The sequence below is a fragment of the Lonchura striata genome, chromosome 12, assembly GCF_050655825.1.
Source record: "Lonchura striata isolate lonStrDom1 chromosome 12, ASM5065582v1, whole genome shotgun sequence".
Taxonomy (NCBI): domain Eukaryota; kingdom Metazoa; phylum Chordata; class Aves; order Passeriformes; family Estrildidae; genus Lonchura; species Lonchura striata.
The window spans coordinates 16,833,820-16,847,627 of NC_140714.1; the positions used below are offsets into that span (position 1 = coordinate 16,833,820).

The window sequence follows — 13,808 nt, forward strand, 5'->3', positions numbered from 1 at the left end:
CAGTGTGTGTCCTTAGGAGTATTCCTGGTATCTTCTCTTGGTCAATATTTTGTTGGGAACAGATACTAGCTCCAAAGCACTATTTTACATTCTGCTTATTTTTCTTCCATCAGGATTTTACTTTTTTGCAATTTCCCTTTCTTTAAAACTGTTGAACCTTTTTATACCTGAGGCTTTGAATTTCATTCTTCTCACTGGTCACCTGTACTGGGATTTGGCACAACCAGTACAATGCTCAGTGCATTTAAGGACTGAACCACATCACATTTAAGGGAGCTGCAGGGACTTTGGAGAGCTTAGTCATGGAACCTGCACTATTTGGCTTCTGAGAGGACAGCATGGATTCTGTGCAGGATTTGAACCATAAAGTCACTGTCAGCAAATGGAGCCTCCTGTGTGGTTGCTGTTTCCTATTTGTCTTTCCTAATACATGGATAAAGCTTTCTTTGACTGCACAATTACCAGATTTACAGATCTATGCAGTGACTCCCATCCCAGACAATATAGACGTGCTGCAAATGGACCGTGTCCCTGATCGCATCAAGAGCTTTTACCGTGTCAACAACATCCGCAAGTTCCGCTACGACAGACCCTTCCACAAGGGCCCCAAGGACAAGGAGAACGAATTTAAGGTAGAAGTAGCAAATAAGCTGTGTTTAAGTGTTCATCTCTTCAAAGTGAATACTGTCTTGTTATTTTATGCTGATGGAGCCCTTTAGGCAATTCTGATTTGATAGCCAAAGATACTACAGTAACTCAAGCAACAGGTTAAGTCCATGGTCTGATTGAATATTGTTGAGTTCTGACCTGCTTAAAGCATTGTCCAGTTTAAAGGTGTGTTATTTTAGTGCCTGGAGACACTGTTTCTTTGGCTGGACGTTTTTGTTTTTTTTTTTTATTACTAACACACAGGTCTGCAATGTCTTTTTGGGTCCCATGACACAACTGGTGATTGGACAAGTTTTAAAAATTAATAGAAATGTTGAATGTGTTATTTCAAGCATATTGAATTCCTGTTTTGTTGTTTAAGTGACTTTCAGGAAGACCTTCTACAGAATTAATGCTCAGGAGGTTAATGCATTCTTTTCTGAGCCTTGCCCCCTCTGCACTTGTAGTAAGAGTGCAGAGGATGTGGTTGTGATTCATTGTTCCTCACAGCCTCAATTACTCCTTGCAGAGCTTGTGGATTGAACGCACCACTCTGACCCTGACTCACAGTTTGCCTGGGATCTCTCGTTGGTTTGAAGTGGAGAGAAGAGAACTGGTAACATTCATAATTCCTATAACTGGGAGTTGAAATGATGAGTTACTGAGGACATGAGATAGGCAGCTTAAAACTTGTTGGGCTGAAATCTTGCAGTTTAAAATGGTGTTTACCAGGGGTTAAATACATCCTTTTTCTACCACTTCATCTAAACAATGGCTGAATGTAACCAGGGGAATTGTATTAGCTAACAGTATAATGGAGACAGTGCCAAAAGGATGGAATAATTGCATTGCTGCCATGTCTTCGGTGTATAGAAAGACATCTATTATTGCAGCTGAGTGACCTGAAATCCAGCACTGCCAACAGTGGAGTTTGTTAATGTAGCTAATTTTCTACAAAGCAGTAAAAGTGAAGGGAGCTCACTGAACAATCCTGGAGTACCATTTTATTACAAGGAAGATAATAAATCTCAGTGAAGTGTCCATGGAATTAAAGTATATTTTATTGCCTTTGAGGTTGAAGTAAGTCCTTTGGAAAATGCTATTCAAGTGGTTGAGAACAAAAACCAGGAGCTGAGGACACTGATAAGCCAGTACCAGCACAAACAAATGCATGGCAACATTAATCTTCTCAGCATGTGTCTGAATGGAGTGATTGATGCCGCCGTTAATGGGGGAATTGCGCGGTACCAGGAGGTGAGCCAGGCTCTGCTTCTCACTGAGTATCACCCTTTGCCAGTTTTATTTGCATTTCTGTTTCAATTACAGTATGGCTTAATAAGATAAGGAATTCTCATGTGCATTATCTAAAGATGGGGTTACACCCCCTGCTTGGTTATTCTGCATCAGTGCTTGCACAGCAACATGAAGGAGGCTCCAGGGGTGGAGCAGGGATCTCACATGGAAATAGGTACAGGTAACAGTGGGGTTTCTCAAAGATGACACTTGGCTTACCTGGAAGTCCTCACTTGGCAGGTAAAACAATGAAGTAGATTTTTTAATACTGCTTACATTATGATTCATTTTGCAATAGAGGCTGTGGGACTGGTGGTAACTGATTAGGTCTGGAATCAGGAAAAACCACTAATTCATGCTACTGAACCATTATCTTTGCTGATGGGCTAATTTCAGACTCACTGTAGAAGTAAAATGATGTTAAATACAATATGTTATCCAGCATAATCTCTGGCACGCTGTTACTTAAACTGAGCATTGCAAAAGGTAGGTTTAGGGTAAAATACTGAAAAATTGCAGCAATGGTTCAGGGGTTTGGAATGTGTCTTCACAACAAAGCCAGGGAGAGAATGCTCTTCAGGCTTTACATTAGTTGCCAATTTACTCACTAAATTCCTTTAGCTTTAGGCAGTTATGTGAAGGAAACTATAAAATTCAAATAACTGGAAGATAAAAGGCTTAGTTGTATTGCTCATCACTGTCACAGAGGGAAACTTGGTCAGAGTCATGATTCAACAGAATCGTTTCAGCTGCCAAGCCCATTTTCTCTGCATCCCAGAGTGCTAAAAACCAATAAAATTAAGCTCTGCTGTTACCTTAATACATTTTTTGTTTTCCTATGATTTTTGGACCTTTTCCTTTCATCCTTTGACTCCAAGTTATAATGAAACACCTTCCCATAAGCAAAAGGCACTTTATTTTTTCTTCTTCCTGCAGGCCTTTTTTGATAAGGATTATATCACAAAGCACCCCGGAGACGCAGAGAAGATCACCCAGCTCAAGGAACTCATGCAGGAACAGGTACTATTTTTCAGGTGCAGAAGAACATTGCTACATTGTTTGGATTCATCAGCAGTCAGTCTAAACGTCAGATCCAACTGATTCATTCAGAAGCAAAGACTTTTGGTACAGGAGAGCTAAATACATTTAAACAAAAAACAAGGGAAGTGGGCAAGGCAATTAGGACAAGTCACTCACCTTATGGGATGTGAGGTGAAGCTCAGCTGAAAGTACATTGATTTTGTTTTCTCCAACAGACATGTTGCTGCTTTCAAGCCTGCCATTCATTTGTGGCATTTTTAACTATGTCTTCCTAGCAAATTTCAAAGATAATCGGAGGCAGGACAGGTCAGGCTTGAGATTAAAGTGGCAGAGACACATATGAAAACTTAATGCCTATTTATATTATCTGCAGTTTTATTTTTCCATAGTGTCTCCTTGAAACAGCTTGGGAGATAAAGCTGCGGGATGCTTTGGTGGGAATGAAATCAGATAATCACATCCCTCTTAACTGAAAGTTTGGAAAGATATACCCCATTAAACAATGTGCCCAAATCTGAATAAAGCTACTAGGCTTGCTCTTCAACAAACCACTGAATTGCATTTCAGATTCCCCATCTGTAAAATAATGCTTATCTCTCCTGAATCCTCAGGAGATGTTTGAAGATTAATTAGTTATTGTTTGTACAGACTTTGGATCATGTAGGGAATTACATACATCTTAAGCCTCCTATCATTGCTATTTTCTTTCATCTGAGACCTTATATAATCTCATTCAATCATTAAAATTATATGTTTGACCTTTGAAAAAGTGACCTTTAGAAGTAACTAATGAGGAACAGGAGGAGTGACTGCTGCTGTTCGTCTCAATTATCAGAAACTCCTTTTAGAAGTCTCTGCTGGCAGCTCAGACCCCGTCCCTGGCACTGGCAGGAGATTTTGTCGCAGGGCATTATCTGTGTTAGGGCATAATGCTGTTCACTCTGCAGAGAGAATCTGGTTTTTTTGGGTTTTTTTTGCAGTTATCTCCTAAGAAAAGCAATGAAACATGACACAAATGTACTTGTCTCACACTTAAATACTTGCTGGAGTAGTACAAACTTGCCAGGACTCCAAGGCTTGCTTAATTACCAGCAGTCTTGTAATATAAAAAAATAAAAAAACAGTGTCATATTCCTTGCACATTGCCAGAATTGCAGGACAGACTTCTGTTCTCTCTCTTAGACACAATTTATTTGGGTTTCTAACGTTGGATTTTCTTTTGCACAGGTACATGTCCTAGGAGTGGGTCTGGCAGTCCATGAGAAATTTGTACACCCCGAAATGCGTCCCCTGCATAAGAAACTGATAGATCAGTTCCAGATGATGCGATCCAGTCTGTACCACGTAAGCCAACAGTCACTTTCCCATCACTTTCCCATTTTTGAATTATATGATTAAACATATGTCAGTTGCAGTAAGGTTCACGAAAGAACTGGGCAGATACAGCATTGATTGAACCTACTGGACTGCCAAATCACCAAAGGAATTCTTTATTTTTGTGCAAGAAGGCAGTTGTAGAAAATATGTTACATTGGCCTTTCAGCAAGAATTGTTAATATTTGTATGTTCTTTGTCATATCACAGAACAATTGTAAAGCTCAATTTTCAGTTGCTATTTCATATAGCAGAAAATTATGTCAGATAGAGGAAGATTACCAGGAGGTGTTGGATTTTCTCTTCAAAAGAAGTGCTATAACTGGAAGTAGCATGAATGAAGGAAACTTGCAATTGTCCATGACTGCCTGCTGAAGTGTGTTTGTTCTGCAGGAGTTGCCTGGTTTGGATAAGCTGAGCCCGGCCTGTTCTGGCTCCAGCACCCCCCGCAGCAACGTGCTGGTGTCCCATGGCCCCATGAGCCCAGAGAGCATCAAGATGGTGCATCGACACAGGTAACCCCCTCCTCTTCCCAAACATCCAGGGGCTCTGCACGCTGCTCCACCAAGGTTCCAGGATCTCAGGAGTGCTTAGCACTACTGCAGGAGAGGCAGCATGAATTAAGCAGAAGTGCCTTTTGTCCTCATTGAGTGCTAATTATTGAAGTTGGAGAATTGGAATAATAAAGTTGAGAAATCCAACTTGCAGCAAATGCTGAACACCTCCAGGTGTGACTCCATCACTTTTCTTAGAGTAGAGGCAGAAACAGAAATCTGCCACTCAGTCCTCCCGACACAATCTGACTTCAGAGGTCCCAAACTCTCCTACTTCTGTTGCACCAACCGCAAATAACTGGGTCCTTATCTACCATAAAAGGAAAATTGTATGGCTTGTTTTAGAACCCAACTCAATATGTACCCATTTTGAAGGATCAAAATTGTTAACATCATTATTTTTATAATTCTGACAAAATCAGAAGCCAAATACAAGAAAGGCTGCCATGGTGTTTTGATCAGTACATCAAAAAATGACCCTGTGGTGCTTTTTCAAAGTGAATGCCCATATATTAAATCTGAGATAATGACAGAGGATAAAAATTGGCATTACAAGGACAAAATAGTGTTTTTTATATCCAGCCAACATTGCTTATTTGAAAATGCTAATTGCTCTTCTGTGTTTATTTTTCTTATTGGGTCACTATATTTTAGCTGGTTTTAAAGGCCGGCATAAAAAGCTGTGGAAAGTTGGTCCATAAATTCAGGATGGTGACATTCTTTATGCTAGTAAAACTGAGTAGCTTATAATGCTCCTATGGCTTAGCAGTTGACAAACAGTGTCTGGGGATAACATTTTTTTCCTCAAAATTCCTCTCTTTGTAAATGCTTTTTTAGTTTTTAGGACAAACTAGGGAAATGCTGTAGTGTACAATGTATTTGTGTGTGTGGTTCAGAGCGAGAAAGAAAAGTTCATTCTCTGAGGGAGATCAGGGTACAGCCTGCACACCAGCTGGGCTGTATTAATTTACTGTCAGCTGCAAAATTGCCTTCAACTGTAATGCTGAGGGCCAATGCATGCAATAAGGGAAACTGGATTTTAACCTGTGTGTCTTGTGCTTGGATTCCTTTGGAATGTTTTTTTTTTTTAAGCTGCTCCCACTTATCTTAGTGTTTAAAATGAGAGTGGTTTCAGTGTGTTCTGTTATAAACAAAACAAATGTGCACTCAAGGTCATGATGTGACATTATCCTGAGCTGGGTTTCTGAAATTCAACATCCTATGTACTATTCTGTTTTACCTGTAATCTTCTTGTCACCTCTTTCATATTTACCCACATTTATGGATTTGTTTGAGCTTATTTGGCCTTTTCAAAAGTGCTTGACATCTAGAGGTGACCTAAAGCAACAGGTACTTACTAGTTTGGAAAAAAATCAGAATTCACAAACACGTTTAAAAAACAATATGCCCGTGCTCTGTCTGTTTCTTTTCCAGCCCACTGAACATGCTTGGTTCAGTCCGACACTCCTCATCCTCTCTGTCGTCACACACCTCCAGTGAAACAGGAAACCTGGTTATCCTGACAGACAGCTCTGTGGGGGAGACTACTGAGGATATGTACCACATGCAGGTACAGCTCCAGCACAGCCAGGAGTGGTGGCTGGGAACAGCACAGAGCATGTTCCAGAGGGTTTTGCCTAGAAGCAGTTCACTTAACCTCTACATATGCTTGGATCAGTCTGTGATATTTTTTTCAAATAACTAAATAGGTAGAATCTTAACACTGTTCAAGAAATATGATAGTAGCTCACTAGGTTAACTTTGGGAAGAAATCTCCTGTGTTTGTACAGTAACTGTGGTACCCCATTTTGTTTACCTGCCCCATTGAACATGTGCAGTTAAGTGTTGCTCTTGGTTTGGGGAGGTGGAACAAGTCCCACAGTCCTGAGTGCAGGTTAACAGTGCCTGCACTGAAGCTGGGCAGAGGCTGCCCTGGCTCATCCAAGACAGGTAAATCCCTAAGGCACTGATGTGCTCCGGTCTCTCTCAATGGTTTCTTTGCTTCCTGCAGCTTGTTTATCCTAAGCCCAGCTGCCAAAGCTCAGTCACCAATGTCTCTGTTTTATCTTCATCCCAGGCTAGTCCTTCCACCTCCAGCCTGAGCTCCACTCACTCGGCACCATCCCAGATGATTAACTCTGCCCCTTCCAGCACTCGAGGTAAGCAGGACAGGCCCTGACTGGAGAGCACCTGCAGGTGTTCCCTAAACCTGGCAACCTTGCTGACTTACAGGTGAAACACCAGCTACATTGACATGTAACACTGTTTCTCTTTTGGACATGTAAATACCTCTTCAATGCTTTTTCTTTACAATGGTTTCATTCCCTATTTAAGCTTTTTTTCATCCATATTTCAAATGTATCTCTAACACATGCTGGTTTCAGGCGGTTGAATTTCATAATGATTTCCATTGTTCCACCACAAAATTGTGGCAGGCAGTCTAGAGGAAAACAAGTCCTTGGTATAGTACTTAAAAGAGAGATCATGAAGACAAAGGCAAAGAAATAATTTTACAAGCTTAAAGAAATTATGACAAAAAAGGACTTGAGGCAGTTTAGCAGAAACATATGTACACAAAAGTAGCTGTATAGGATGAATGTTGAAAGATTTGAATTTTAAATAATGGAGATAAAGAAGGGCTTCCCTGCTGGGAAATTCTGGAAGAAAGGAAAAATATAAAAGCAGGCTCTGGGGGTACTCATATTGCCTTTGTGTTACAGTAGCTGGTATTGATACTGATAATTATTTTCTTCCTCAGCTGAAGCAAAACCACTCCATGTGATCTCCTGACTTTCATAACTTCTCTTCAAGGTTTTCAGTTTTTTCCTCTCATTTTGTATTCTCAGTTGCAGGTTCTACACCTCTTTTCACAGGCATCTGAGGTGTCCTGTATATAGTCAGAGATAAAGGCTGATATTTAAATCTTACCCCTTTTTCCATACAGGGGAATTCTGTGTCTCCTGATGGAGAGGGAATATAGAGAAGAGCCCTTTCTCTCAAGCAGTCTTGGGGCTTTTTTGCTCCATCTGCCAGTAAAATCCTAATTGACTGGCTGTTGTTATGACACAGATGCAGCAAGGTGATTTAATTGAGGGATCAGATGGAGTAGAAAGGTGAGAAGTGAACATCTTCAAATAAAGACAAATAGCTGCACTAATTACCAAAGGCTGGAAGGAAAATCATGACAAACAGTAACCAGGTAAAACTGGAATAACAGGAGAGGGAAGATGGAACTGAGGAGAAGGCTATCAAGTTAGGAAGACATCCTTAGGTGGATGTGCCTCAGCTGGCATGTGAATCTTTGGGGGGATCTGAAGGCTTTGGTGCTGTACTGTTTCACGCTGTTTTCCACTTTAGAAGTCCAGTGACAGGCTGTGACAGGCTGTGACAGTCTTTCTGAGCCTGATGACTGTAAAGCATCACCAGCTTCCCTCTTTACGGTATTATTCACTGTTGCTTAGAAACCAACGTGATGAATGCTCCAAAGGGTCTGGGCTGCTGGGTGAGCCAACAGCACCTCCCAGGGATGGGATCCAGACACATTTCAAATGGGAAACATTAAGAGAAGTAATGAGTTTGAAAAATATTTATATAGCCTGTGATACAACATTCCTTCTCTGCTGTTCTGTTCACTTTTAAATTAGGTGAGCAGAGCATTCAGACATTACCCACTCACGGGATTTCACTTCTAGTAAGGTCCCAGATGCAATCTGTGTTTCCCAGTGTGCCAGTCACTGTCCTGGTTATTGCAAAACTGATGTTGGAAATGGAGCTGTTCCTAATGAGAAAAAACCCTTACACTTAAATTCCACTGTGGTAATGTAGCCGTGTTCTTCTCCTTGGTGATTCTTCCTTTTGTTTTTTAACTGGGTGAATATGATGCCTGTGAAAATGAAACCAGTGTCTGGCTGGAGCAAGGTACTTCACAGACATGACATGTGCAGCTCTGCCAATGCAGCTCTATCCTTTTTTTTTTTCCTTTTTTTTTTTTTTTTTTTTTTTTTTTTTGTATTTATTTATATTCTTTTTAATTTAGCGCTGGTGAAAGGTGCTGGATTGACACCACTGGAGGCTGAAGCCCTCTATTTACCCACAGAGCAGATACAGCATGGGCGGCAGCTGTGCAAGTTCCCCCACGCTGCCCCCACCCATGTGCCTCATCTCTGTCCTGGAGGGACCACCTCTAGAGGTGAGAGGATAGTTCAGTCTCCATGACCCATCCAACCCTTGGCCTTTCTGCTGAGACTGCCAACAAAGCTACAAGAGTCACGATGCTGCAGCTGAACACTTGTCAGATGGGAAGTGGACAAAGGCCAACAATTTGTTTCATAAAGGCCATCTAAATTTATCAACTTAACATCTTTGCCACCTGTGGCTTTAACCTGAGCGTGGTTGGGTAGGATTTCTAGGGTTTAGCCTGATTTTTAAATGCTTCTCTCATTGATTCAAATGATAATGCAGGTACTTAGACCTTCTCTGTTTTACTGCAGAGTCCTTTCCTGAGAAGATGGCTATCTTTATAATAAATTATTCCATCAGTGACCAAAGGAAGCCATGGCCTTTTGTATTAAGAATCAAACAGGAATTTAAATTGTTCTCCACTTGCAAAAAATTACCCTTTTATGGATCTTTAAAATAGCAACACAGGTGATTCTTTGGCTTGTCCAAAGAAAAATAACTAAGCTATTAATATATAAAGAATTTTTAAAATATAGTCATCAGGAAAGTTGATAAATTATAGATTATTTTATCACTGAACTGCAGATTAAGGCATCAAAATTTACACTAGTTATAATATACACAATTTATAACAGAAGTCTGATAGAACTGAACTCAGAATACTGCAAGAATTTGCTAATTCTGTGCTAACAATAGACATTAGTAGTTACTCATTATTACAAGTATGTATCTCTCAGTTTTCATCTGACTTGACCCTTGAGTAGTTTCTTCCCTGTCAGGGAACTGTTGTTGTGTAGAAGGTCAGTAGGAAATACAGTTGGTTTGGCTTCATTTAGGTGGCTCATGAGGCACTGTTGAACTTTACTGAAGTTACAAGATTACTCAATCCGGGGTTCAGAAAGCAAGAAACTAACTCAAAAAGGCTTGGAAAGAGCTAGGAGTGAGTTAGGGTTTATCAGTAATTTAATTTAAAATACAATTAGGACTCCTCCAATGCACTCAAATGCAATTCCCACACGACACTTGACTGGCCTCTAAAGGTATCCCTACTACTTCCTCAACACTGCCCCTTGTTAATGTGTAGAAAATGAATCCAGGTGTCTTACTCAGTGCTTAGCAAGAATACATGTACTTACATTAAAATTTCCTTTTCAAATAAAAAAAATTAGGATTTGGTGCAGGAGCAAACTTTTCATAACCATAATAAAAATTATGAAACAGGAGAAGAGATTCAATGAGTTTGGAGTTTACATTAATGTTCAGTCTATTTCTTAAAATTAATACTTGTTACAAGTGGATTAACATATTTATAACTTCAAAAGTAAAACTATCTCTGGCTTTAGCACAGGTCTTCCTTTCTCATTAGAAAGCACATATCAAGTGCACCAAAGGAGTAAACCCTGGCACTTTGCTGCAGTATTTTATTATGGCCACTGTCTGCTCTGGAAGCTTTAGAAGCTTCTTTGACTTTGCTGTTTAAGTTTTGCCAGTCCCTGACAGAAGCTGCAGTTATTGTGCTCTCTATCTGTCCAAAGCAGCAATACTTAAATTTTGCTTGCAGACTGGACACTTGGCATAATCTATTACCATTTTTATAGCTATAGTTAATGACAAATTTAGGGTACCAGTTTTTTAAAGTACACTCTGCCAGCACATGTGGGATTTTTGAGATCCTGCAGTCCAAGGTCTTTTGACGCTGTAATCCCATATAAACTGACAGCAAGTAGAGGTGGTTTGGTCTTTGATATAAAAGAGCAAGGATGACAAGATAAATAAAATGAGGAAGGTTTGCATTGTAGGTTGTGCTGTGGTGTAGTTTTGGGCACACCTAAAAGTTCAGCATCTTAACATTTGTCCTGCAGATCAGGACTATCTGTGACCTGTGAGGAAAAGACTCAGCACAAAGCGTTAACACTGTGTTCTCCAAGCTAACGTTGTACATAAAAGCAAAGAATGTTGTCTAATTATGTTTTTGTTCTATGTCTGGGGAGAAAATGAGTTCGGGACTAGAATGCAGATACTCTGCCACTGTTCATGTCAGAGTGGGGGTGTAGATCAATCTGGCATCTGGCCCCTCCCCCCCTTCCCCCATGGAAATGTTGCAATTGTAGGACTTTATCCTGCATTCTGCTGGACACATTATTCCTTCCACTGTGTGCTGAATATTAGACCCCAAAACTGCATGTTTGCTTTTGCTGGGGTAAAAGCTGCATCAACCAGCACCAATGCCTTTGCTCATATGTTGGAGTGCTGTCTAGGTAATGTGTGTGGTTGTGGAAGTTTGCCAGAGGGGGCATGTATTCCCCAAAAGCCGGCATGGCTCTGTAATGCGCTGTGTGCTGCCATCTGTTCAGTGCGTGTTTGTGACGCAGTCAAACAATCAGTGCAAATTACAGCTCACTTCAGCAGCTTCACAACATCAATCCTGCCCAATATTGTGCATCCCAAGGGTTGTGCGTATCAGTGGTGTCAGGCTTTCAGAAGTCACTAATGAGAATCATTATTTTGGCAAATACACTGTCAGCTGTTGCACATCAGAAGGTGCATTGTTATGTGGCACTCATCTTGAAGGACATGAGTCCCAGGTAATTCCATCTGCCAGGAAGCTGTCACATTAAATACCCCAATATCTTAAATAACAACTATACAGATAACTAATAGAAAAATCAAACTTATTATTCGTATTATAAAACTCTAAGCACTGGTAAATGTCTGGTGTCATCAAAGGGCTCAGTACAGCGACACAATAGTAACCATCATTACAGCAGCATTGTAAGCAAAGTGCCTCTCACATTTACAGAATATCCTATTTATTATTGGAGTTGGTTTGCTTTAACAAAAGGAAACTGACCAAGATAGCACCAATTAAATGGCAACACTTACTTCTATGTAGAACCAAGGAATAAAGTATTTTCCCACAGATTTCTGCTTTAACTGAATGGTGTATCTCAAGCTTTTATACCTTTCTTCCACATTCAGTCCTAAAATGAACAATTTTATGGTATTTCTGTAACTCTACAATACTTTATGGGGCTAGTGAGCATTAGGCATAGCCACAACTGATTCCACACAGATGCCACTTTTTTTATGTTTGAAAGGAAGCACTTTGCAACATACAACTAGGGACACACACATCTTATACACCCTATATGTGGTATGTCCTTAATTGTATACAACAAGCCAGTTCTTACTCCATCCTCGTGCTATGCACCCACCAACAGGCAGCTGCTTAGTGGGCTCGGCACCATGTTTCCTTGAGTCCTGTGAGCTCGTGTGTCCGAGCCAAGTACACAGGAGGACTGAGATCCCTGGGCATGCAGAGACATGGCTGTTGTTTGTCCCGTGTACGTGATTTTTCTCACTTGTTTACAGGCTCTCCCTCTCTACCAGATAAGTACCGCCACTCTCGGGAGATGATGATGCTGCTGCCAGCCCACCGGGACCGACCGAGCAGCGCCATGTATCCCACAGCTATCATGGAAAACGGACAGGTAGCAGCTCTGATTTTTTCTGTGTCAGTTCAGCCACCTGAAACTGTGGCTGTATTTTTGCTGGCTTTGAACACCTTTAAGTTTTCTTTTTTATTTTTTGAAAGCACAGCAATTTAGGATCATTTTCAGAGATGAAGCAGAACTTTCCCTATTAGTCCACCCCTGGAGGCACTCACTGTGGCAGTTGAGTGATACAAACTGTAGTGACTATTAAAAGAGGATATACATCCTGTGAAAATGGACTCACTTCCCAACTTCGTCCTGTGAGCCCTGGTCCAATTCAAGTAGTCACACCATTTTCTTTATTTGTTTAGAACCATGGCTATCCATCCTGCAGTCTAGCCTCCAAGTTTATTCTAAATAACTATAATTTCCAGAGGTATCAAAAACCATGAAAGGCTGAAATAATATACTGATACATGGTTTAAAAAAAAAATCTGTGCCCTAATTTCCCTGGACAAATTGAAAAGTGTGCCTACATGTAAGCATTTCAATCTCACCCTGGCCTGCGCTTTTGAAAGAAATCTCCTGATCCTGCCCACTTATCGCACTTGCATTGGAGAGCTGTCTCAAAGCATGCAAAGTCAATGTTCAAACAAAACCAAAGATAAACTTCAGAGGGAAAACAATGTATTCCAGCTGCTAATGGGCACAATGCCAGGCTAGAGCTAGTCTGAAATAACTCCTCCAGAGTGCAGGAATTGAGGGCCCTCAGAACTGTAACACCCTAGAGATCTACTCACCTTGCACTGCCAATGTAGGCACAGCTTAAAGTTCCCAGGGAATCTTTAGTTTAAAACCTTCTTTGCTTAAAAAAAATAACAGAAAGTCCCCATGTTGCTCCAGCTGGTCTGTAACTTTTTTTTTTTTTAACTCTTTGCTAACTTTTTGCTCTCTTAGCCTCCAAATTTCCAGCGCGCCTTCATCCAGCAAATGATTGGACCATGCAAACCTTGCAGTGATCCCAACCTGTCTGTGGCTGAGAAAGGTACTCCTTTTCTTCTTCAGCATGCCTGCTAGCTAGCTAAAATATTATTCCTCTGGTCATGCTACAGCAAGTAACAAATGGGCTTCTACATTTCCTGGTGGAGTGCATTTCTCTCACACTTCCCTAATTAACAGTTTAATTAACTGGGCCTTCTGCCAATCTACCATCATTTCAGAGCCTTCACAGTAGGGTGGAGTGGCACAGACCTCCCTGTTTCAGAAAGCTTTCTGAGTTTAGCAT

At 40.7% G+C, this 13,808-nt stretch overlaps 1 protein-coding gene across 14 annotated transcripts in view; it reads left to right on the forward strand.

Moving 5' to 3' along the window:
* Window positions 1-13,808, forward strand: part of DOCK3 (dedicator of cytokinesis 3) — a 184,135-nt gene that overhangs the window by 161,540 nt on the left and 8,787 nt on the right. For 9 of the 14 annotated variants that reach the window (XM_085590126.1, XM_085590124.1, XM_085590129.1 and 6 more), the window contains 11 exons: window positions 466-632; window positions 1,178-1,264; window positions 1,723-1,902; window positions 2,878-2,961; window positions 4,210-4,326; window positions 4,750-4,871; window positions 6,345-6,480; window positions 6,988-7,069; window positions 8,947-9,099; window positions 12,462-12,580; window positions 13,481-13,568. In XM_085590126.1, the coding sequence (XP_085446252.1) occupies window positions 466-632; window positions 1,178-1,264; window positions 1,723-1,902; window positions 2,878-2,961; window positions 4,210-4,326; window positions 4,750-4,871; window positions 6,345-6,480; window positions 6,988-7,069; window positions 8,947-9,099; window positions 12,462-12,580; window positions 13,481-13,568 (1,335 nt within the window). The remainder of the gene's footprint in view (window positions 1-465; window positions 633-1,177; window positions 1,265-1,722; window positions 1,903-2,877; window positions 2,962-4,209; window positions 4,327-4,749; window positions 4,872-6,344; window positions 6,481-6,987; window positions 7,070-8,946; window positions 9,100-12,461; window positions 12,581-13,480; window positions 13,569-13,808) is intronic. The other 5 variants (XM_085590130.1, XM_085590133.1, XM_021529160.4 and 2 more) reach the window with 3 other exon arrangements.